The following is a 24,452-nucleotide window of genomic DNA, read 5'->3' on the forward strand; positions in this document are numbered from 1 at the left end:
GGAGAACAGAGGTAGGCTTGAGCAGCAGGCAGGCACCACATAGCCTTGGGTTGCTGCAGTATGGTTTAGTCCTTGTGTTTGTGAGTCACTGCCTATTATAACCCCAGCGTCTGTCAGTTGTGGTGACAGGCAGCTATGTCTGTGTTTACATTCACATACGGTACATATGCCTGAAATGTCTGGCTCTCTCGTCTCCCCACCTACTCAGTCTCATATACCCCCTGCATTCCCCTCAATGAACCTTCTCCTCTCCTCCTCTACTTGGCCCTGGGTCAGATAACTCACCAGGCTGACGTTTTTGGTTGGTTGTTCTGTGGATCACTTCTTTGTCTTTACTCATACCTGATGATGGATACATTCATGAGAATAACTTGAGACAGACTAATGAGGTCAGGGCCTAATTTGGTGTGTGTATAGTAGATACTTATATATATAATACTGTAGAATGCATGCATAGCATGTCCAAAACTACCATCGGTACCATCTGTTTTGTAAAGTATTTTTTTGTAGATAATATGATGGTCACAGTTCTGCTTAGTCACCTCAAACATGTCAGACAAACAATGTTTCTGATGCTAGCTTGTCAACTACTGTAGAGGAGGAGGGGAAAGCTGGGTATGTGTCAGTCACACACACATACCCACACATATACACACACACATCCCTCTCCTCTCTGCATGCTGTAGTGTGGGTGACTCCTGTGACTTAGTTAGTTTTAATTAGAATGCCCTGTCCCTCTTCACCAGAGTTACCCCCCCCCCGGCCCCCCTCACCCTGCCCTTATAACCTGGGAGATAGTACCTCTTTCGCTTGGTCCCTAGTAAAGCCCCCTCCACTGTATGACCTGACAGAAGTCTGTACAGCCCCTTTTAGGGTTAGCTCTCGGTCAATGGGTCGAGTGTTACTGGAATATGGTTCATGGTAATGATGACTAATGCAAGAAGTATTTTTCTGACCATCTGATTTGATCTAGAAGTAGGTAGTCTTGGCTTGTACCAGCCGGAACGGCTCATAGGAACCAGGAGCCTATCTCCTATTACTGTAGCGTGAGGCAACTTGATGTACAAGTACACCCCCTTGAAGGACACTAGTCTATCGCACCTCCTTTCCCCCATATGTGATCTTTAGGCTATAGCCTTACCAGGGCTCTGAGTTTCTTCACATGGTCAGGAGGTACTCAGGGCCCTACTGATATCTTATCTAAATCCACATATCCTGTTGTGGTTTGTTGTGGTTTCTGTTGCTGTTGTTTTTGTTTTTGTTCTGTGGAGCTCTGATTGAGTTTTAGGCTGGTATTTTGTCAGGTTGCATAGTTAGAAATGTCATTAGATGGCCAAGAACAGAGATTACTTCACAGGCCTTGTGTTCTTCTCAGTATTTTGTAATTGTCGGTGAGGAGAAATGTCTATCTCCTTCTGTTTCACAACACGTGTGTGGGTGTACAGTCAGAGTCAAATGGCGGAAATCTTTTCACTTTGTTTCCATTGAACAAATAAAGGCATTTTAATTCATTATATTTGATGACCAATTTCTCTTTTACCAAAGAGAACTTTCTGTCTACCAAAATGTACTATTGTGTACCTTAGCAGCTTCTGTCTACCAAAATGTACTATTGTGTACCTTAGCAGCTTCTGTCTACCAAAATGTACTATTGTGTACCTTAGCAGCTTCTGTCTACCAAAATGTACGATTGTGTACCTTAGCAGCTTCTTTCTACCAAAATGTACTATTGTGTACCTTAGCAGCTTCTTTCTACCAAAATGTACTATTGTGTACCTTAGCAGCTAACCTTCCTCCTCTTTTTCTACAAAATGGCGGGTCAGTTGAGTTCTAATTGAACTGTGTGAGTACGAGGTCACAGAAGCTTTGGGGTTATTCAAGCAAGAGATCTCAGTATTCTTCCCCTTGAGAGTTGACCCCACAGCTTCCGAATCCATCCGGTTTCCCACGCAGACCCCACACTTCCAGGCCTCAGCACAATCTCTCACACACAAATCAAGTCGAATCAAATCAAATTCTATTCGTCACATGCGACGAATACAACAAGTGTAGAACTTATCGTGAAATTCTTACCTGCGAGCCCTTTCCCAACAATGCAGAGTTAAAAAGTAAGAGAAATTTGCTAAAAAAGGAAATAGTAACAATAAAATTAAAATATCGAGGCTATATACAGGGAATACCAGTACAGAGTCACGGTGTAGGGGTATGAGGTAGTTTAGGTAATGTGCACATGTAGTACGTAGGGGTGAAGTGACTAGGCAGTCAGGATATATAAAAGAGTAGCAGCGGGGTGTGTGTGTGTGTGTGTGTGTGTGTGTGTGTGTGTGTGTGTGTGTGTGTGTGTGTGTGTGTGTGTGTGTGTGTGTGTGTGTGTGTGTGTGTGTGTGTGTGTGTGTGTGTGTGTGTGTGTGTATCTTTGACATCAGTATGCATGTGAGTGTAAGTTTTGTGTGTGTGAGCATATGTAGTGTGTGTTTGTGTCTGTGTGTGTGTATCTTTGACATCAGAATGCATATGAGTGTAAGTTTTGTGTGTGTTTGTGTCTGTGTGTGTTTGTGTGTGTGCGTGGGTGGGTGGGTCAAGTCCAGTGCAAGAGAGTTAAAGCAATGGAAAGGAGGTCAATGCAAATAGTCCGGGTAGCCATTTGATTAACTGTTCAGCAGTTTTGTGACTTGGAGGTAGACCCTATTCAGGAGACTTTTGGTCCCAGATTTGGCGCTCTGGTGTGGTAGCAGAGAGAACAGTCTATGACTTGGGTGGCTTGAGACTGACATTTTTAAGGCCTTCTTCTGACACCGCCTGGTATAGAGGTCCTGGATGGCAGGGAGCTCAGCCCCAGGGATGTACGAGTTCTTAAGCACCAGAGGAGGCTGGTGGGAGAAATGGGTTGGAGTCAAACATGATTTACATACAGTACCAGTCAAAAGTTTTGACACACATCCTCATTCAAGGGTTTTTCTTTATTTGTACTATTTTCTACATTGTAGAATAATAGTGAAGACATCAGAACTATGAAATAACACATATGGAATCATGTTTTAACCAAAAAAGTGTTAAACAAATCAAAATATATTTTATATTTGAGGTTCTTCAAAGTAGCCATCCTTTGCCTTGATGACAGCCTTGCACACTCTTGGCATTCTCTCAACCAGCTTCACCTGGGATGTTTTTCCAACAGTCTTTAAGGACTTCCCACATATGCTGAGCACTTGTTGGTTGCTTTTCCTTCACTCTGCGGTCCAACTCATCCCAAATGGGTTGAGGTTGGTGATTGTGGAGGCCAGGTCATCTGATGCAGCACTCTATCACTCTCCTTCTTGGTCAAATAACCCTTACACACCCTGGAGGTGTGTTGGGACATTGTCCTGTTGAAAAACAAATGATAGTCCCACTAAGCGCAAACCAGATGGGATGGCTTATCGCTGCAGAATGCAGTGGTAGCCATGCTGGTTAAGTGTGCCTTGAATTCTAAATAAATCACCAACAGTGTCACCAGCAAAGCTCCCCCACACAATTCCACCTCCTCCTCCATGCTTCACGGTGGGAATCACACATGCGGAGATGATCCATTCACCTACTCTGCGTCTCACAAAGACGCAAGCGGCTGGAAGCAAAAATCTCAAATTTGGACTCATCAGACCAAAGGACAGGTTTCCACTCGTCTAATGTCCATTGCTCGTATTTTCTTCTGCCAAATTAAGTCTCTTCTTATTATTGCTGTCCTTTAGTAATGGTTTCTTTGCAGCAATTTGATTCACGCTGTCAGAAATATGTGTTTAGGTGGCAGGAAAGTCAGGCGCAGGAGAGTCAAACGGAGTGTAAAATGGAGTCTTTTAATAATGTCCAAGTATCATGCTCCATAACACTAAATAGAAAAATGAACATAAACAAATATGGGTACGAAGACCCGTCGCGCACCTATACAAAAAACACTACACTGACGATAAACAATCTCTGACAAAGACATGAGGGGAAACAGAGGGTTAAATACACAACAGGTAATGAATGGGATTGAAAACAGGTGTGTGGGAAGACAAGACAAAACCAATGGAAAATGAAAAATGGATGAATGATGGCTAGAAGACCGGTGACGTCGAACGCCGAGCACCGCCCGAACAAGGAGAGGCAAGTCGTGACACACGCAGTCTCTTCTGAACATTTCTTTTGTATTATTTATTGTTTATTGAATATTTAAAACATACAATATACTTGCAGTATACAATATAAACACAGATGCAACCAGGGTCAATGTCCTGCTCAAGGGCATGTTGACAGATCTCCCAGGTCAAAAACAGGGACCCGAACCAGCGATCCATCAGCCACCGGCCCAAGCTCCCAACCGCCAGGTCACCAGCCCTCCAAGATACCCCCCACAGTCCACCCCTAGAAAAAAATATGGAGAAAAAAATCCATTCCCCACCCCGAAGACCCCCCCCCCATGCACCAACAACCAACAAAATAAACTAAAGAGAAAGACAAAGGAAAACAGAAAACAACAATGTAAAAAAACAAGACATCAAGGACAACAAAAATCATAACTGCAAGGCCAACTGAATATGTTTGAGTGCATGTATTGCACTATTTACATGTGTGTGTGTGTCCGTGTATGTGCACATGTGTGCATTTGAATGAGAGTGTGTGTATATGCATGTGTACAAACACCAGCACGGCATCAGTCTCAGGCAAATTGGCATTAGCTGTAACAACACTACCCGTCAGTGTCATTCAAACTCATTTTTTGTTATGTTTTATTTGTTTTATTTTTTATCTTTGACCAACATCCTATCCCCTGCCCAGCAACTCCAGTCTCACTTATCTTCAATTCCACATGGCAAAGGGTGGCTACTTTGAAGAACCTCAAATATAAAATATATTTTGATTTGTTTAACACTTTTTTGGTTAAAACATGATTCCATATGTGTTATTTCATAGTTCTGATGTCTTCACTATTATTCTACAATGTAGACAAGAGTAAAAATAAAGAAAATCCCTTGAATGACTAGGTTGGTCCAAACTTTTGAATGGTACTGTATGTTTGATACCGTTCCACTTATTACATTCCAGTCATTACAATGAGCCTGTCCTCCTATAGCTCCCCCCACCAGCCTCCTCTGGTATGCACTACCCTCTGTAGCGCCTGACAGTCGGATGTCAAGCAGCTGCTATATCACTGGTGATGCAGCCAGTCAAGATACTCACAATGATGCAGCTGTAGAACTTTTAGAGGATCTGAGGACCCAGGCCAAGTCTTTTCAGCCTCCTGAGGGGGAAGAGGCGTTGTCGTGCCTTCTTCATGACTGTGTGGGTGTGTTTGCACCATGATAGGTCCTTAGTGATATGAACACAGAGGAACTTGAAGCTCTCCACACACGCTCCCTGTAAACCAAGATAAGCTAAACATTGAGCTAGACTCCGTAGTGTTACAGCAACAAGTCCACAGTGCTTTGGCTGTGGAGCTGCATGATTCTTTTAGTCTCACCAATAACTGTAGGCCTACTCAGTTGAACACTCTTTGACAATATGTATGTTCAACTTGCCTCATGATCCTTGTTGACATAACGCTTAGTAAGGAAAATATGCTCTCTGAGTGACGTGAGAGCGCTGATAGAGGAAGATGGAGTAAGTGGAGCAGTTTATTTTTCCATAGGCCCACATTACGTCATATTTGCTGAGAGCATGTGAATTTCTCATCAACTAACCATCAATGTAATGGAACTGGAGATGAGTAGAGGATGAAAGGGAAGATTGCCCTAAGCCATTGCTATTTTAGTGTCACATCTCTCTGTCATGTTAGAGGGAGGGAAAACACAGACATGTCATGTGATGTTTTTCTTTCAATGTTCTGGAACATTACAGTGTTTTTTGGAAGATGTCAATGAACTTTGAGGAACCCAGCGACCCTCTGTCATACTGTCTATTCTATCTGTTCAGACTTGTTTACATACACACTTTTCTTTTTGTGATGTATTTTTGTACATGTATGTTATGCAAGTTATGATGAGCATTTTATTTTTATGTATTGACATTGACAACATTGACCATCTTTGGGATTTGAGCTGTGAGTCTCTTTTGGTAACAAACAGCAATAACTTTATTTATGAAGGGCTTTTCAAACATTACTCACATTTTGCTCAGCTCTGCACATTGTGCATCAGCTGCTTTACATTTGTCATCTAGGTAAAGGTGCAGCCGTGCAGTGATATACTGTAGCTGTTGTTCATGTATTGTGAAAACAGAGTTTTTAAAATATTGATCCCATTACGTTGGTTTTACTGTCACACAGTAACTATTGAGCTATGACATTCTGTCATTTTCTTAGGAACTAGAGAGAATTAATTTGATCCGCTGTGTGTTTGACTAATGTTACTGATTATTTTTCCTTTCAGCTATTTGTACAAGAATGAAATCCAATCAATTGACAGACAAGCATTTAAGGGACTTGTCTCTCTAGAGCAACTGTAAGTGACCACCTCCTCGTCCTCCTCTTCCTCCTACTCAACCTCTTCCTCCCCTTCCCCTCTGCACCTTCATATCTGATCTGTCCGTCTGTCCAAACGTCCTCCTTGCGACCCCCCAAGCCCCCACTGTCATACAGCCACTATGCATGCCGTGTATGCACTCACCCTTGTATGTTGCGCTGACCTTATGAACTCCTGCATGAGTAGCATGTCTCATTGTCACGACAATGGATGTGTGTCACTCGGTCCTAATGCATAAAGCTAGAGCATGAGATCCCCAGCCCTGCACCAGCCCTGCCTCTGTCCTGCCCTGCCCTGCCCCTCGCCTGCCACTGCCTTGCTCCTGCCCTGCCCCGTGCCTGCCTTGCCCCTGTCCTGACCCTCCCCTGCTCTGCCCCTCCCCTGCCCTGCCTTACCCAAGCCGTACTGGAGCTAAGCAGATGCAGACTCAAGCAGGCCTTGGCTTCATGTGCTTCAGACTACAGATCCAGCTCCTGCTTGCCCCATACACAGCTTGCCCTTCTTTGTGTGTCTTACATCCTCTGTGGGGACTACTGTACACTGACTACTTGTCTCACTTTTGACTTTAGTTGCGTTTGTCAATCTAGTTGTATTATGCGCTAGTTCTGTTATTTCATAGAGGGGCCCCACGCATTTCCAAGCAGAGTGGTAGATGTCACCATGTTGTTATCACATGTGCTTGTGAGACATACTTTCAGTATCAGCATGAGAAAGGGTGGCTCAAACATATATATATAAATATAAAAATCTATATAAATGTGACCTTAAGCTATCATTATAACACCTTTACCAAATTGCATGTCATCTTAATGACTTGAATATGTTTATTTTTTATTTATTTTACCTTTATTTAACTAGACAAGTCAGTTAAGAACAAGTTCTTATTTTCAATGAGGGCCTAGGAACAGTGGATTAACTGCCTGTTCAGGGGCAGAACGACAGATTTGTACCTTGTCAGGTCGGGGATTTGAACTTGCAACCTTGTTGAAAATGTTCAAAACATTCCAAAAAATAGATTAATTTCAATTATTATTATATTTTAAACTCTTTATTGATGTAACGATTTTATGATTTGTGAAATGTGTCCGGTGAACGTTAGGAGTGTATGACCAAGGCTCATACAAAACTTCCAACAAAGCAAACTGTCCATGCAGAGTAAGATATAAACGTGTATAGAGGATCACATCTGATTATTGTCACACATAGACCACCAATGTCATTGAACTGAAATGGCCTTCTTTCAGCCAATAGTAGATGCCAAAATTCATTCAACTGTTGGAAAAGGCTGCACTCAGTGAATCTACTATTGTTGGTTAACACTAATCCTTCTGGGAAGCTATATATATCACATGCCAGGTCGCAGTTGCGAATGAGAGCTTGTTCTCAACTAGCCTACCTGGTTAAATAAAGGTGGAATAAATAAAACATCAAGTTGCCTTCATATGTCAATCTTATAGAGGTACACTGACATCAGTCTAAAAAGGGTTGATATTACTGGATACTATATTTAGTAAAGTCATGTCCTCCATGTAGGCCGTTTGTGTCTAAACTACACCAGAAGAAAAATGTCTAACATGTATCTTCCCCCTCACAGCCGATGGTGGTGGTTGATCCTAGGGAAAGGCCTTGTGGCTGTTTGTCCCTCCATAACCACATGCATAGCCACTGAACAAATGACTATTCATGAAGCAAAACCAAATCAAAGTCCAGGCTTGAGTTTTGATACAGTAATGAGGGGTCTTATGTGTGGGTGATAAGTTCTGAACCACTTTAATGGCCCTCTGCTATTCTGTTGGTCTTCAAATATGCTATTCAAGCCGTAGGTTAGGTTGGGAGGGAATAAACAGTTCTTTAAAGTATCGCCAGTCTCGGATTTAATGTCCTTCGTTCCCCTGCTGAATAAATGAGAGGATTTTTACAAGCATTTTGGCTTGTTGTTGAATATGTTAAATTGGAACATGCCTAGAAAGTAACTTAATGCCCAAGAGAATACAGAACATGAGTAGAAATGTACAGTAAGCACGTTTCTGCTCCTCTTCAACATATATCAACAATAGTTCCTTGTCACAATAAGTCTCAATTTGGTGCTTGAAATGTCTTGTAACGCTTTGTTCTATTACACTGTGCTTTAACATGTTTACATTTGATGTTGTTAAATCACTGGTTTGTGACTCACATACATCAACTGGCTGTGATTACAGGGCTATACGTCTGTTGCCAAGTTTTCTCTCTTCCTCTCTCTCAGAGATTAAATATGGTTGTCTGTGTAATTCCTCTTGGCTGTCCAGTGTCATGTTGTCCTTGGACCGTCCCCTGGCCAGCCTTAACACCGCTACTCTCTGATGAGAGAAGACAACACCCTAAATTTATCTCTTTTAGACAGATGCAGGAAATCTTAGGTTGGATATCAACCAGAAGTCCTTCACTAAGATCCTTGGCTGTGTCAAACTGAGGCCTCTATTAGTAAAGCTTGTGTGCTGTGCCAAAGTCTTAATGCATTTATTTTACATATGAGTCATATGGCAGACGCTCTTATGCAGAGCAACTTACAAGAGCAATTAGGGTCAAGTGCCTCATGACAGATCTTTCACTGAGCCTATTTGGGGATTCGAACCAGTGACCTTTCAGTTACTGGCCCAATGCTCTTAAGCGCTAGGCTACCTGTCTACCTATAGTGTAGTAAGTGGATGTTGTGCTATATCCACTGTTGCACAAGATCGTCATCATGTCTTTTATTGCTGATGAGCGCATCTTGGCTCAACATTTGCTTGCTTTGACTGTTGCTTTAATAAGCAAATATGTCGCTGAACCTAAAAGTTACTGTTCAGTGAGTAATTGTAGTTCATATTTCATTTGTCTAACCTTGCTGTTTCTTGCCATTAGTTCTGAGTTATGATTCATCCTAATCTGGTGATACTATGCTGTGGCAATGATCTTTTCTCTTCCAGGTACCTGCACTTCAACAACATTGAGTCCTTAGAACCGGAATCCTTCACCCAACTCCCAAAGCTTGAACGCCTGTAAGTCCACTATCTTCTCCTTTCACTCTATTATACCAAGTGGCGTTCTTACTCTACGCTTCTCATTTTTCTAAATGATGGAGTGATGCATCTTAAACAAACAATAGGACAACTCTCCAAATGATATAATGATTTGTTGTGGCTTGTACGTGCTTGTCACCATCAGTCTTCTACATGAGCTGACTTATTTCAGAGGGCACTAAGTGCAGAACAGACTTTACATCGTACACATGCTGGTAAATATACTTTAAACCCCACAAAATAGACTACATAATGTACCGGGAATAGAATGCACTGTTCCCAACTGACAGAGCCCTATGTGTTTATCATGATGCTGGACTTTAAGTGGGGCTTTTCAAAGCAGTACAACCGTTGGATGACCTTTCAATGTTCTGAGATGCCTTCGTCCTCCATCGGGACAGCTAATCTCCTCTGCAAGTCTCTTGAGGTCTATTAGGCCATTTTTAAAGCTGTTTGTCTGTTACGGGTAAATAGCTATGAGGACAGACTGGACAGGGATAAATGTGCCCAGCGCATGTGTTTGGCTGTATTTTCCCAGAGCCCTCACTCTGCAGTCTGTCTGGTACTCCTCCCAACCGTTCAAACTCAGATTCCTGACATATGTTCAGGAAAAACTCAGGGTCCTTCTCATAGGTATTCTGAAAGGGCCCACAACCTGTTACGACTTCAGAGGTCTGTGTGCGTGTGTGTTCTCCACTGACTTATCAGACCTCTATGTGCTGTGTAAGACAGAAGTTGAGAGCCCAGGTCAGCTGGTTACCCTACAGGGCCAGACGGTCCACTGATAACACCTGTGCCGTGTGTCTGGAGAGATATCAACTCTCGTGACACAACATAAGGGGGATTTACGAGAAATAAAGGAACACTATGAGGGGACAAATGAAATAAAACAACTGTATTATTGAAGTAGCAGTAGATTCAGTGGATGAATATAGTGGGTGTTGACATTCAGTGAACTGTGTCAGACTGTTGCTACCCCACTGGACCTGGACCTTCTGCCATATGGATGGATGGATGGATAGATGGATGGATGGATGGCTGGCTGGATGGCTGGCTGACCGGCCGGCTGGCCTCTGTTTTCAAGCTTTCACGCCAGATCTGAATTCCTCCTTCTCTCCGTGTTTATTGGCTACACCTGGAATCCTGCCACACACGTTCCCAACCCTCCCCAGAGAGGGAGAGGAGCCGCCTGCACACGGATGGAAAAGGGGAAGGAATTCCCAGGTGCACTGATTCTGGAACGTTTGTAGGGGAAGATCTCCATGAAAACAGATTGCCCAGTCTCGCTAGTTCATGGACAAGACAAGTCTGGAAGATGTATCTATTTCCTGTGGATTGAAGAAAAGAATAAGAAGGAAAACGTCTTGTTGTTTCTCTTGATTTATGGTGATTGCTAACAAATATGGAGGTTTGGGCCTCCCGGGTGGTGCAGTGGTCTAGGGCACTGCATCGCAGCGCTAGCTGGGCCACCAGAGACTCTGGGTTGGTGCCCATGCTCTGTCGCAGCCGGCCGCGACCGGGAGGTCCGTGGGGTGACACACAATTGGCCTAGCGTCGTCCGGGTTAGGGAGGGTTTGGCCGGTAGGGATATCCTTGTCTCATCGCGCACCAGCGACTCCTGTGGCTGGCCGGGCGCAGCCAGGTGCATGGTGCATGGTGTTTCCTCCAACACATTGGTGTGGCTGGCTTCCGGGTTGGAGGCGCGCTGTGTTAAGAAGCAGTGCGGCTTGGTTGGGTTGTGTTTTGGAGTTCACATGGCTTTCGACCTTTGTCTCTCCTGAGCCCGTATGTTGTAGCGATGACACAAGATAGTAATTACTAACAATTGGATACCACGAAATTGGGGAGAAAAGGGGGTATTTTTAAAAAAAACGGAGGTTTGTTGGCGTTGTTTGGGGAAAATGTTTCCATAAACATAGCTTTATTTATGAATTGATCTGTTTTCGATCCAGAATGTAATCTTCCTGTAAGATGGTTGTATGGTTGTAAAGGAAGGGGTCATGGACGGGAGCCTTGATCATGTGTCATGTGTAGTAAACTGATCATATTTCTTAACCCAGATCAAAATAATGATGATATAAAATCGTCAAATGACCGTCTTCCAAAAAACATATGGCTCCCAATATGAGCCTGCGGGCCTACATCAAAGGGTCTGATGCTATAAGTAATGTCTCGAAGTAATGTCAAAGTAGTAAGCTCAAGCAATCCATAGTAAATATACACATTACTCATGAGTCACTAACCTTATGTGCTTGTTGACACTGTGATATGCTGTAGCTATAGGCATGATGCATAGAGATCAATCCCTTTAGAGCTCAACCCCTGTCAACCTCCTCAACAGTCTGTCAGATGTACACGTTACACACAGCATGAAGTCTATAATTATCTATGACTTTATCTGATTATCTGTGTCTGTCCCTCTCTCTTTTTCTCCTGCAGGTTTTTGCACAACAACAGAATTACCCATCTCGTGCTGGGGACCTTCTCCCATCTCCAGTCCATGAAGAGACTGTAAGTTCACTGACAAGGTGCATGCACAGGGCAGCTATTGTGTTGTCTGAGAATGCTTATCCACCAACATTTGACTTCCATTACACAGAGGTTTCAGGGGGGAGAATACGAGCCGTGTTTCGACAGTACACCTCTCTGTCTAGACCCATCAAATTCAAATCTGGACCACGAAGCCAATTCCATTGCTTTTTTTTGTCTTCCCCTCTAATCATGGACTGATTTAAACCGATGACACCGGTTGGGTGCAATGAATTATCAAGCAGAACAGAAAAAAGCAGTACTTTGGACCTCCCAAGGTAAGATTTGAACATCCTTGGCTTTGGCTGTGAGAGAGCGGACATTAGGATCAGCGGACAGGCAGTTCATTAGGATCAGCGGACAGGCAGTACATTAGGATCAGTGGACAGGCAGTACATTAGGATCAGTGGACAGGCAGTACATTAGGATCAGTGGACAGGCAGTACATTAGGATCAGTGGACAGGCAGTTCATTAGGATCAGCGGACAGGCAGTTCATTAGGATCAGCGGACAGGCAGTACATTAGGATCAGTGGACAGGCAGTACATTAGGATCAGTGGACAGGCAGTACATTAGGATCAGTGGACAGACAGTTCATTAGGATCAGTGGACAGGCAGTACATTAGGATCAGTGGACAGGCAGTACATTAGGATCAGTGGACAGGCAGTACATTAGGATCAGTGGACAGGCAGTACATTAGGATCAGTGGACAGGCAGTACATTAGGTTCAGTGGACAGGCAGTACATTAGGATCAGTGGACAGGCAGTACATTAGGATCAGTGGACAGGCAGTTCATTAGGATCAGTGGACAGGCAGTTCATTAGGATCAGTGGACAGGCAGTACATTAGGATCAGTGGACAGGCAGTACATTAGGATCAGTGGACAGGCAGTACATTAGGTTCAGTGGACAGGCAGTACATTAGGATCAGTGGACAGGCAGTACATTAGGATCAGTGGACAGGCAGTACATTAGGTTCAGTGGACAGGCAGTACATTAGGTTCAGTGGACAGGCAGTTCATTAGGATCAGCGGACAGGCAGTACATTAGGATCAGTGGACAGGCAGTACATTAGGATCAGTGGACAGGCAGTACATTAGGTTCAGTGGACAGGCAGTACTTTAAGTTCAGTGGACAGGCAGTACATTAGGATCAGTGGACAGGCAGTACATTAGGATCAGTGGACAGGCAGTACATTAGGATCAGTGGACAGGCAGTACATTAGGTTCAGTGGACAGGCAGTACATTAGGATCAGTGGACAGGCAGTACATTAGGATCAGTGGACAGGCAGTACATTAGGATCAGTGGACAGGCAGTACATTAGGATCAGTGGATAGGCAGTACATTAGGATCAGTGGACAGGCAGTACATTAGGTTCAGTGGACAGGCAGTACATTAGGATCAGTGGACAGGCAGTACATTAGGTTCAGTGGACAGGCAGTACATTAGGATCAGTGGACAGGCAGTACATTAGGATCAGTGGACAGGCAGTACATTAGGATCAGTGGACAGGCAGTTCATTAGGATCAGCGGACAGGCAGTACATTAGGATCAGTGGACAGGCAGTACATTAGGTTCAGTGGATAGGCAGTACATTAGGATCAGAATTTTACCTTCCCCTATTACGTTCTTCCCCTTTTCAACATCTTACTCTGAAAAATACTTCCAAGATGTGTTGAACCCAGAACCAGTATGCTGTGTTTGAGACGTACAATAGACAGATAAGACAACTGGCAACGTGGGAGGAATGGGATTCAAAAACAATATTTCCCTCTGATTATTACAGCACTCAGATTTGGATGATGTTCAGAGTGGGATCAGATTAAATGAGGATATTACTGTCTCCTGGAATGTACAAATCTCCCTGAAACCTGAAGAGACCAGTAGAAGAAAGGATAAATAGAAAATGAAGTGCCAGCCAATCTGTACTCTGGAGCAGACAGACAGTTTCCCACAGCAGGAGAGGAGTTCGCCCAAAAAGGCCATGCTGAGTCAGTGTTTGGACTGAGCTGGGCCTATCTGTGTGGCATAGCTGTGTGTGTGCATGTGTGCATGTTTTGCCAGTCTCAGTCCACACTGGTCAGCAGCCAGAAAGGATTTACTCTAACTTCCAGACAGACACAGCCCACTACTGACTCCAGACAGACTCAGCCTTCTACTGACTCCAGACAGACTCAGCCTTCTACTGACTCCAGACAGACTCAGCCCACTACTGACTCTAGACAGACTCAGACTCCAGACAGACTCAGCCTTCTACAGACTCAGACTCCAGACAGACTCAGCCTTCTACTGACTCCAGACAGACTTACACTCCAGACACTCAGCCCACTACTGACTCCAGACAGACTCAGACTCCAGACAGACTCAGCCTTCTACTGACTCCAGACAGACTCAGCCTTCTACTGACTCCAGACAGACTCAGACTCCAGACAGACTCAGACTACAGACAGACTCAGACCACTACTGACCAGACAGACTCAGACCACTACTGACTCCAGACAGACTCAGACTACAGACAGACTCAGACCACTACTGACTCCAGATAGACTCAGCCTTCTACTGACTCCAGACAGACTCAGCCCACTACTGACTCCAGACTGATTCAGCCCACTACTGACTCCAGACAGACTCAGTCCACTACTGACTCCAGACTGATTCAGCCCAGTAGTGACTCCAGACAGACTCAGTCCACTACTGACTCCAGACTGATTCAGCCCAGTACTGACTCCAGACAGACTCAGCCCAGTACTGACTCCAGACAGACTCAGTCCACTACTGACTCCAGACTGATTCAGCCCAGTACTGACTCCAGACAGACTCAGTCCACTACTGACTCCAGACTGATTCAGCCCAGTACTGACTCCAGACAGACTCAGTCCACTACTGACTCCAGACTGATTCAGCCCAGTACTGACTCCAGACTGATTCAGCCCAGTACTGACTCCAGACAGACTCAGCCCAGTACTGACTCCAGACAGACTCAGTCCACTACTGACTCCAGACAGACTCAGTCCACTACTGACTCCAGACAGACTCAGTCCACTACTGACTCCAGACAGACTCAGCCCAGTACTGACTCCAGACAGACTCAGTCCACTACTGACTCCAGACTGATTCAGCCCAGTACTGACTCCAGACAGACTCAGTCCACTACTGACTCCAGACTGATTCAGCCCAGTACTGACTCCAGACAGACTCAGTCCACTACTGACTCCAGACTGATTCAGCCCAGTACTGACTCCAGACAGACTCAGTCCACTACTGACTCCAGACAGACTCAGTCCACTACTGACTCCAGACAGACTCAGCCCAGTACTGACTCCAGACAGACTCAGTCCACTACTGACTCCAGACTGATTCAGCCCAGTACTGACTCCAGACAGACTCAGCCCAGTACTGACTCCAGACAGACTCAGTCCACTACTGACTCCAGACTGATTCAGCCCAGTACTGACTCCAGACAGACTCAGTCCACTACTGACTCCAGACTGATTCAGCCCAGTACTGACTCCAGACAGACTCAGCCCACTACTGACTCCAGACAGACTCAGTCCACTACTGACTCCAGACAGACTCAGTCCACTACTGACTCCAGACTGATTCAGCCCAGTACTGACTCCAGACAGACTCAGCCCACTAATGACTCCAGACTGATTCAGTCCACTACTGACTCCAGACAGACTCAGTCCACTACTGACTCCAGACTGATTCAGTCCACTACTGACTCCAGACTGATTCAGCCCAGTACTGACTCCAGACAGACTCAGTCCACTACTGACTCCAGACTGATTCAGCCCAGTACTGACTCCAGACAGACTCAGTCCACTACTGACTCCAGACTGATTCAGCCCAGTACTGACTCCAGACAGACTCAGTCCACTACTGACTCCAGACAGACTCAGTCCACTACTGACTCCAGACAGACTCAGCCCAGTACTGACTCCAGACAGACTCAGTCCACTACTGACTCCAGACTGATTCAGCCCAGTACTGACTCCAGACAGACTCAGCCCAGTACTGACTCCAGACAGACTCAGTCCACTACTGACTCCAGACTGATTCAGCCCAGTACTGACTCCAGACAGACTCAGTCCACTACTGACTCCAGACTGATTCAGCCCAGTACTGACTCCAGACAGACTCAGCCCAGTACTGACTCCAGACAGACTCAGTCCACTACTGACTCCAGACAGACTCAGTCCACTACTGACTCCAGACTGATTCAGCCCAGTACTGACTCCAGACAGACTCAGCCCACTAATGACTCCAGACTGATTCAGTCCACTACTGACTCAAGACAGACTCAGTCCACTACTGACTCCAGACTGATTCAGTCCACTACTGACTCCAGACTGATTCAGCCCAGTACTGACTCCAGACAGACTCAGTCCACTACTGACTCCAGACTGATTCAGTCCACTACTGACTCCAGACAGACTCAGCCCAGTACTGACTCCAGACTGATTCAGCCCAGTACTGACTCCAGACTGATTCAGCCCAGTACTGACTCCAGACAGACTCAGCCCACTACTGACTCCAGACTGATTCAGTCCACTACTGACTCCAGACAGACTCAGTCCACTACTGACTCCAGACTGATTCAGTCCACTACTGACTCCAGACAGACTCAGTCCACTACTGACTCCAGACAGACTCAGCCCAGTACTGACTCCAGACTGATTCAGCCCAGTACTGACTCCAGACAGACTCAGTCCACTACTGACTCCAGACTGATTCAGCCCATTACTGACTCCAGACAGACTCAGCCTAGTACTGACTCCAGACAGACTCAGTCCACTACTGACTCCAGACAGACTCAGTCCACTACTGACTCCAGACAGACTCAGTCCACTACTGACTCCAGACAGACTCAGCCCAGTACTGACTCCAGACTGATTCAGCGCAGCACTGACTCCAGACAGACTCAGTCCACTACTGACTCCAGACAGACTCAGCCCAGTACCAACTCCAGACAGACTCAGTCCACTACTGACTCCAGACAGACTCAGTCCACTACTGACTCCAGACAGACTCAGCCCATTACTGACACCAGTCAAAATGTTTTCCCCATACTATTTAACCATGCAACTATAATAAAACAGGACTGCTAGTAGTGTGATCTGTATTGTATGATGTACAGTTAGAAGTCCTGTATTGGTATTTGGTATTACATTGTTGTCTACTGTACAGTACAGAATATACTGTATTTATGAGAGGTTGAGTTATACTGAGGATGAGTATAATGTATACAATCTCACAGCTTTGTGCAGGTGCAGGATACACTGACAAACAGGTAATTAAAAACAGCTAAAACGCTATATTTAAAGCACTATTATAAACAGGCATGAGATGGTCTGTAATAGTGTAATCTATCCCACCCCCTCTCTCTGTCACTCTCTCTCTCTCTTCCCCTCACTCTTCCCCTCACTCTCTCTCTCTGTCGCTCTCTCTGTCACTCTCTCTCTCTCTCTTCCCCTCACTCTCACTCTCTCTCTCTGTCGCTCTCTCTTTCACGTTCTCTCTCTCTTCCCCTCACTCCCACCCCTCTCTCTCTCTGTCGCTCTCTCTCTCTCTCACATTCTCTCTCTCTTCCACTCACTCTCACTTTCTCACAAACGTTCTCTCTTTCTTTCTCTCTCTCTCTCTCTCTCTCTCTCTCTCTCTCTCTCTCTCTCTCTCTCTCTCTCTCTCTCTCACGTTCTCTCTCTCTTCCCCTCACTCCCACCCCTCTCTCTCTGTCGCTTTCTCACGTTCTCTCTCTTCCCCTCACTCTCACTTTCTCACAAACGTTCTCTCTTTCTTTCTCTCTCTCTCTGTCACTCTCTCTCTCTCTTCCCCTCACTCTCACTCTCTCTCTCGCTCTCTCTCTCACGTTCTCTCTCTCTTCCCCTCACTCCCACCCCTCTCTCTCTCTGTCGCTTTCTCACGTTCTTTCTCTTCCCCTCACTCTTTCTTTCTAACAAACGTTCTCTATCTTTCATTCTCGCTCTCTCTCTCTCATGCTCTCGCTCACTCTCTCTCTGTTTCTCTCTCTCCTCTCTCTTCCTCTCACGGTCTCTCTATTTCTCTCTCATCCTCACTCTTGCTCTCGCTCTGTGTGCAGGCGTCTGGACTCTAACACTCTGAACTGTGACTGTGAGCTGCTGTGGCTGGCTGACCTGTTGAAGCAGTATGCTGAGTCAGGCAACGCCCAGGCTGCTGCCACCTGTGACTACCCCAGACGGCTGCAGGGACGATCTGTGGCCACACTCACCGCTGAGGAGCTCAACTGTGGTGAGGACACACACACACAGGCGCCTGTGCTTACACACACACACACACACACATTATGCACACAACACACATGCGCGCACACACTCATGCTCACTTCGTAGGTTGGCATTTATTGTCATGAATCTTGTTTTGGAGGCAGCTCTTCAGAGTGGTTACCAGCTGCCACAGCCACAAAGTCACATCAATCTGATTTTAACCTTAACCCTAACCTTAACTCTGCTGCTAACCCTAATGCCTGAACTTAACCTTAAATTAAGACCAAAAAGACAATTTTTTGCAGCGGACCTATCTATCAGAAATCGCAGAGTTCTGCCTCTAGGGTCAGATTCATGTCAATAAACGTCAACCTGCGCTCACTTAGCCAGCTGTGCAGAATATTTTAACTGTGGCAAAAACAGTGGCTCACACTCCGAGGTCCGTGTAAACACAGCGATCCCTTCTTTCACATACCATCCACTTCACTGAAACCCCAACTCACTAGCCACATAAAGCCTTACCTGTCCCTTTAGATGTTGACAGGGGATTTCTCCATGTGGGTCCCTGCTGTCTGTCTGTCTGTCTGTCTGTCTGTCTGTCTGTCTGTCTGTCTGTCTGTCTGTCTGTCTGTCTGTCTGTCTGTCTGTCTGTCTGTGCAATGTCTGCATTGTTTCTACTGGGGATGGTCTGTGTTCTCCAGCCAGCTGTTGTTTCACCACGGCCCAAGCAGATGAGGTAAGCAGCGTTGGTACTGGTCAGTTCCTGGATGGGAGACCAGATGCTGCTGGAAGTGGGGTTGTAGGGCCAGTAGGAGGCACTCTTTCCGCTGGTCTTACACAATCTCCCAGGGCAGTGATTGAGGACATTGCTCTGGGTAGGGTGCTGTCTATTGGATGATAAACAGGTGTGCTGACTCTCTGTGGTCACTCAAGATCCCATGGCACTTATTGTACGAGTATGGGTGTTAACCCTAGTGTCCTGGCTAAAATCCCAATCTGACCTTCATACCGTCAGGGCCCCCTAATCATCCCCAGCTTACAATTGGCTCCTTCATCCCCCTCCTCTCCCCTGTAACTATTCCCCAGGTTTTTGCTGTAAATTAGAATGTGTTCTCAGACAACTTAACTGGAAAAATAAGGTAAATAATAGTTGATGATGTTACTTTAGCTAATATGGTGACAATGATCTCGGCTGTTTGTTTGCATGGTCACAGACAGCTAATGTGTTGTGTATTGAAGTCCACAAGAGAAAGGAAAAGGCGAGTGGAGGAGAGCTCATAGATGTGAGGAATATAACACGCTGTTTATACACTACTGTTCAAAAGTTTGTGGTTACTTAGAAATGTTCTTGTTTTTGAAAGAAAAGTACATCTTTTGTCCATTAAAATAACATCAAATTGAGCAGAAATACAGTGTAGACATTGTTAATGTTGTAAATGATTATTGTAGAATAGTTGAGTATCTGGAGCATCAGCATTTGTGGGTTACAGGCTTACATGCTCAGAAACAAAGACCTTGAAACTCGTCAGTCTATTCTTGTTCTGAGGAATCAAGGCTATTATTCCATGCGAGAAATTGCCAAGAAACTGACGATCTCTTACAACGCTGTGTACTACTCCCTTCACAAAACAGTGCAAACTGGCACCAACCAGAATAGAAAGAGGAGTGGGAGGTCCTGGTGCACAACAGCCACAGAGTCTTGGCTGAAGACGACAATATCACCATACAGCTGGCTGGTTATACGATGTACCGGCAGGATAGAACAGCGGTGTCTAGTAAGACAAGGGGACAAGGGTCTATATATTTTTGTAAACAACAGCTGGTGCATGAAATCTAAGGAAGTTTCAACCTATTGCTCGCCTGAGGTAGAGTATCTCATGATAAGCTGCAGACCACATTACCTACCGGGAGAGTTTTCATCTATATTCTTTGTAGCTGTTTACATACCACCACAGTCAGAGACTGGCAAAGAGTACCGAGCACGCCCCCATTCTCATTGACGGGGCTGCAATGGAGCAGGTTGAGAGCTTCAAGTACATTGGTGTCCACATCACCAACAAACTATCATGGTCCAAACACACCAAGACAGTCATGAAGAGGGAATGACAAACCTATTACCCCTCAGGAGATTTGACATGGGTCCTCAGATTTGGCATGGGTCCTCAGATCCTCAAAAGGTGCACTGGTTGAATCACTGCCTGGTATGACAAGTGCTCAGCCTCTGACTGTAAGGCGAGTGGAGGGGAGTGTGAACGGACCAGTACATCACTGGGGCCAAGCTTTCTGCCATCCAGGACCTCTACACCAGACGGTGTAAGAGGAAGGCCCTAAAAATTGCCAAACACTCCAACTACCTTAGTTATGGACTGTTCTCTCTGCTACCGCATGGCAAGCGGTACCGGAGAGCCAAGTCTAGGTTCAAGAGGCTTCTAAACAGCTTCTACCCCCAAGCCATAAGACTCCTGAACATCTAGTCAAATGGCTACCCAGACTATTTGCGTACCCCCCCCCCCCCCAGACTATTTGCGTACCCCCCTCTCCTCTCCACGCCATTGCCATTCTGTTGTCATCTATGCATAGTCACTTTAATTAACCTATGTACATACTACCTCAACTAACCTGGCCCTTCACTTTGACTCTGTACCTGCACCCCCCTGTATATATTGTTATTTTTTACTGCTGCTCTTTAATTACTTGTTACTTTTATCTCTGATTCTTATCCGTATTTTTTGAAAATACACTGTTGGTTAGGGGCTCGTAAGTAAGCATTTCACTGTAAGGTCTGCACCTGTTGTATTCATGTGACTAATAACATTTGATTTGATTAGAAGGCCAGCATCCCAGAGTTGCCTCTTCACTGTTGAGACTACAATAGTCATTTACAACATTAACAATGTCTACACCCTATTTCTGATCTATTTAATGTTATTTTAATGGACAATAAATGTGCTTTTCTTTAAAAAACAAGGATATTTCTAAGTGACCCCAAACTTTTAAATGGTAGTGTATGTGTCTATGAAAGTGAGCTGTTTGCGTGTGATCAGGGGTGTATTCATTTTGCCGATTCTGTTGAAAAATGTTTCTTAAACGGAAGAAAATGTAACTAAAAGGGGATAAACATACCTGAATTTGTCCAATAGAAACTCTTGTTTGCAACTGTTGGACTAATGATTACACCTTAGGGCAGCTAGATGCAGGCAAGAATGTAAAGGCGGTTTTGAATGTGTCACTGTCTGTCCATGTGTCACCTGTCTGTCAACTCAAATCTTTCTCCCAACCAGTTTGCACCTACGTTGCAAACTTTCATTCATAGGCTAGGTTGTAGCAACCTCATGATGGGTATAGGGAAAAATGTAGTAGCCTAAACCTATTGATTTTACATTGAACTGGGTGAATGGAATATGAATGACAGTCATCCAATGTGTTGTAATAGAAATAAGGCCATGCTCATAAAATAAATAATCGTGCTCCCTCATCATAAACGGCATGTGAGGGATGGTGTGAGGGATGGATGGGTGAGGCTGGCAGAATGAAATAATGAACCCCATAAAACCCTCCTCCTCTCCCTCTCTCCCTTCCCTCCTCTCCCCTGCTCTCCTTCTCTGCCCTCCTCTCCCCTCTTCATTCCTCCTCTCCCTTCCCACCTCTCCCTTTCCTCTCTCCCCCCTCTCTTCCCTCTATGCTCCTCTCAGCTGTAAACAATGGAACAAGCAGCTGTCAAAACAACAGGGCCTGTGGTTAAGTGCCACCTCCCTGCTGGCCTGGCTGCCCACTCTCTTTCCTGTCCCTTCTCTGACCTGGGCCTATGAAGGAGACAGGAGCCAGGGCTGGGTTGCCATGTTTGGATTTAAGGAACACGAACAGTGTAATTAGTGCCTAGGGCTGATGTGGTCTTATGTGGTATAGTAGTGGTGGTGAGAAAGACACAATCTGAGGTTACTGCTTCCCATCGGTCTGGTTGGAGCTGCTGGTTGGCCTGCTACGCTGGTTGGTGGTGGAGGACCTGGAAGGCCCAGAGCAGACAGATTTATGTCTTGGCCTGTCCCATGTGCATGATGTGTTCGTTAGGAGAGAGCGAAGAGATGCTGGATTGGAGGGCTTACTCTATGCTGTCTATTAAATGTGTCTGTCACATGTAGACAAATGGGCGTGTGTGTGTGTGTGTGTGTGTGTGTGTGTGTGTGTGTGTGTGTGTGTGTGTGTGTGTGTGTGTGTGTGTGTGTGTGTGTGTGTGTGTGTGTGTGTGTGTGTGTGTGTGTGTGTGCGTGCGTGCGTGCGTGCGTGCGTGCGTGCGTGCGTGCGTGTGTTTGCATGCGTGTGTGTGTTTGGATGGATGGAGTGAACTATGTATGTGCACTTAAAAATGCCAGTCTGCAAGAGAGGTCAGAATCTCTCAGGAGGCAGCAGGCAGAAGTTCACTACCACCACCACCACCACCACGCTCCAGCACTCACAGGGACACTGCATGCCTTATTCCTGGAGCAGTTGAACTATTTCCTCACAGGGACGCTGCATGCCTTATTCCTGCAGCAGTTGAACTATTTTCTGACAGGGACGCTGCCTGCCTTATTCCTGCAGCAGTTGAACTATTTCCTCACAGGGACACTGCATGCCTTATTCCTGAAGCAGTTGAACTATTTCCTCACAGGGACGCTGCCTGCCTTATTCCTGGAGCAGTTGAACTATTTCCTCACAGGGACACTGCATGCCTTATTCCTGAAGCAGTTGAACTATTTCCTCACAGGGACGCTGCCTGCCTTATTCCTGGAGCAGTTGAACTATTTCCTCACAGGGACGCTGCCTGCCTTATTCCTGGAGCAGTTGAACTATTTCCTCACAGGGACGCTGCCTGCCTTATTCCTGGAGCAGTTGAACTATTTCCTCACAGGGACGCTGCATGCCTTATTCCTGGAGCAGTTGAACTATTTCCTCACAGGGACGCTGCATGCCTTATTCCTGGAGCAGTTGAACTATTTCCTCACAGGGACGCTGCATGCCTTATTCCTGGAGCAGTTGAACTATTTCCTCACAGGGACGCTGCATGCCTTATTCCTGGAGCAGTTGAACTATTTCCTCACAGGGACGCTGCATGCCTTATTCCTGGAGCAGTTGAACTATTTCCTCACAGGGACACTGCATGCCTTATTCCTGGAGCAGTTGAACTATTTCCTCACAGGGACACTGCATGCCTTATTCCTGGAGCAGTTGAACTATTTCCTCACAGGGACGCTGCATGCCTTATTCCTGGAGCAGTTGAACTATTTCCTCACAGGGACGCTGCATGCCTTATTCCTGGAGCAGTTGAACTATTTCCTCACAGGGACGCTGCCTGCCTTATTCCTGGAGCAGTTGAACTATTTCCTCACAGGGACACTGCATGCCTTATTCCTGGAGCAGTTGAACTATTTCCTCACAGGGACACTGCATGCCTTATTCCTGGAGCAGTTGAACTATTTCCTCACAGGGACACTGCATGCCTTATTCCTGGAGCAGTTGAACTATTTCCTCACAGGGACGCTGCATGCCTTATTCCTGGAGCAGTTGAACTATTTCCTCACAGGGACGCTGCATGCCTTATTCCTGGAGCAGTTGAACTATTTCCTCACAGGGACGCTGCCTGCCTTATTCCTGGAGCAGTTGAACTATTTCCTCACAGGGACGCTGCATGCCTTATTCCTGGAGCAGTTGAACTATTTCCTCACAGGGACGCTGCATGCCTTATTCCTGGAGCAGTTGAACTATTTCCTCACAGGGACACTGCATGCCTTATTCCTGGAGCAGTTGAACTATTTCCTCACAGGGACGCTGCATGCCTTATTCCTGGAGCAGTTGAACTATTTCCTCACAGGGACGCTGCCTGCCTTATTCCTGGAGCAGTTGAACTATTTCCTCACAGGGACGCTGCATGCCTTATTCCTGGAGCAGTTGAACTATTTCCTCACAGGGACGCTGCATGCCTTATTCCTGGAGCAGTTATTCCTGAACTATTTTCCTCACAGGGACACTGCATGCCTTATTCCTGGAGCAGTTGAACTATTTCCTCACAGGGACGCTGCCTGCCTTATTCCTGGAGCAGTTGAACTATTTCCTCACAGGGACGCTGCCTGCCTTATTCCTGGAGCAGTTGAACTATTTCCTCACAGGGACGCTGCC

The 24,452-nt window shown here is 45.7% G+C and overlaps 1 protein-coding gene across 2 annotated transcripts in view; it reads left to right on the forward strand.

The window, feature by feature from the left end:
• The window catches only part of LOC135508362 (peroxidasin-like), an 84,870-nt gene that overhangs the window by 26,504 nt on the left and 33,914 nt on the right, over positions 1–24,452 (forward strand). The window contains exons 4-7 of one of the 2 annotated variants that reach the window (XM_064928490.1): positions 6,387–6,458; positions 9,428–9,499; positions 11,960–12,031; positions 18,155–18,324. In XM_064928490.1, the coding sequence (XP_064784562.1) occupies positions 6,387–6,458; positions 9,428–9,499; positions 11,960–12,031; positions 18,155–18,324 (386 nt within the window). The remainder of the gene's footprint in view (positions 1–6,386; positions 6,459–9,427; positions 9,500–11,959; positions 12,032–18,154; positions 18,325–24,452) is intronic. The other variant, XM_064928491.1, reaches the window with a different exon arrangement.

This window comes from Oncorhynchus masou, chromosome 21 (genome assembly GCF_036934945.1).
Source record: "Oncorhynchus masou masou isolate Uvic2021 chromosome 21, UVic_Omas_1.1, whole genome shotgun sequence".
NCBI lineage: Eukaryota > Metazoa > Chordata > Actinopteri > Salmoniformes > Salmonidae > Oncorhynchus > Oncorhynchus masou.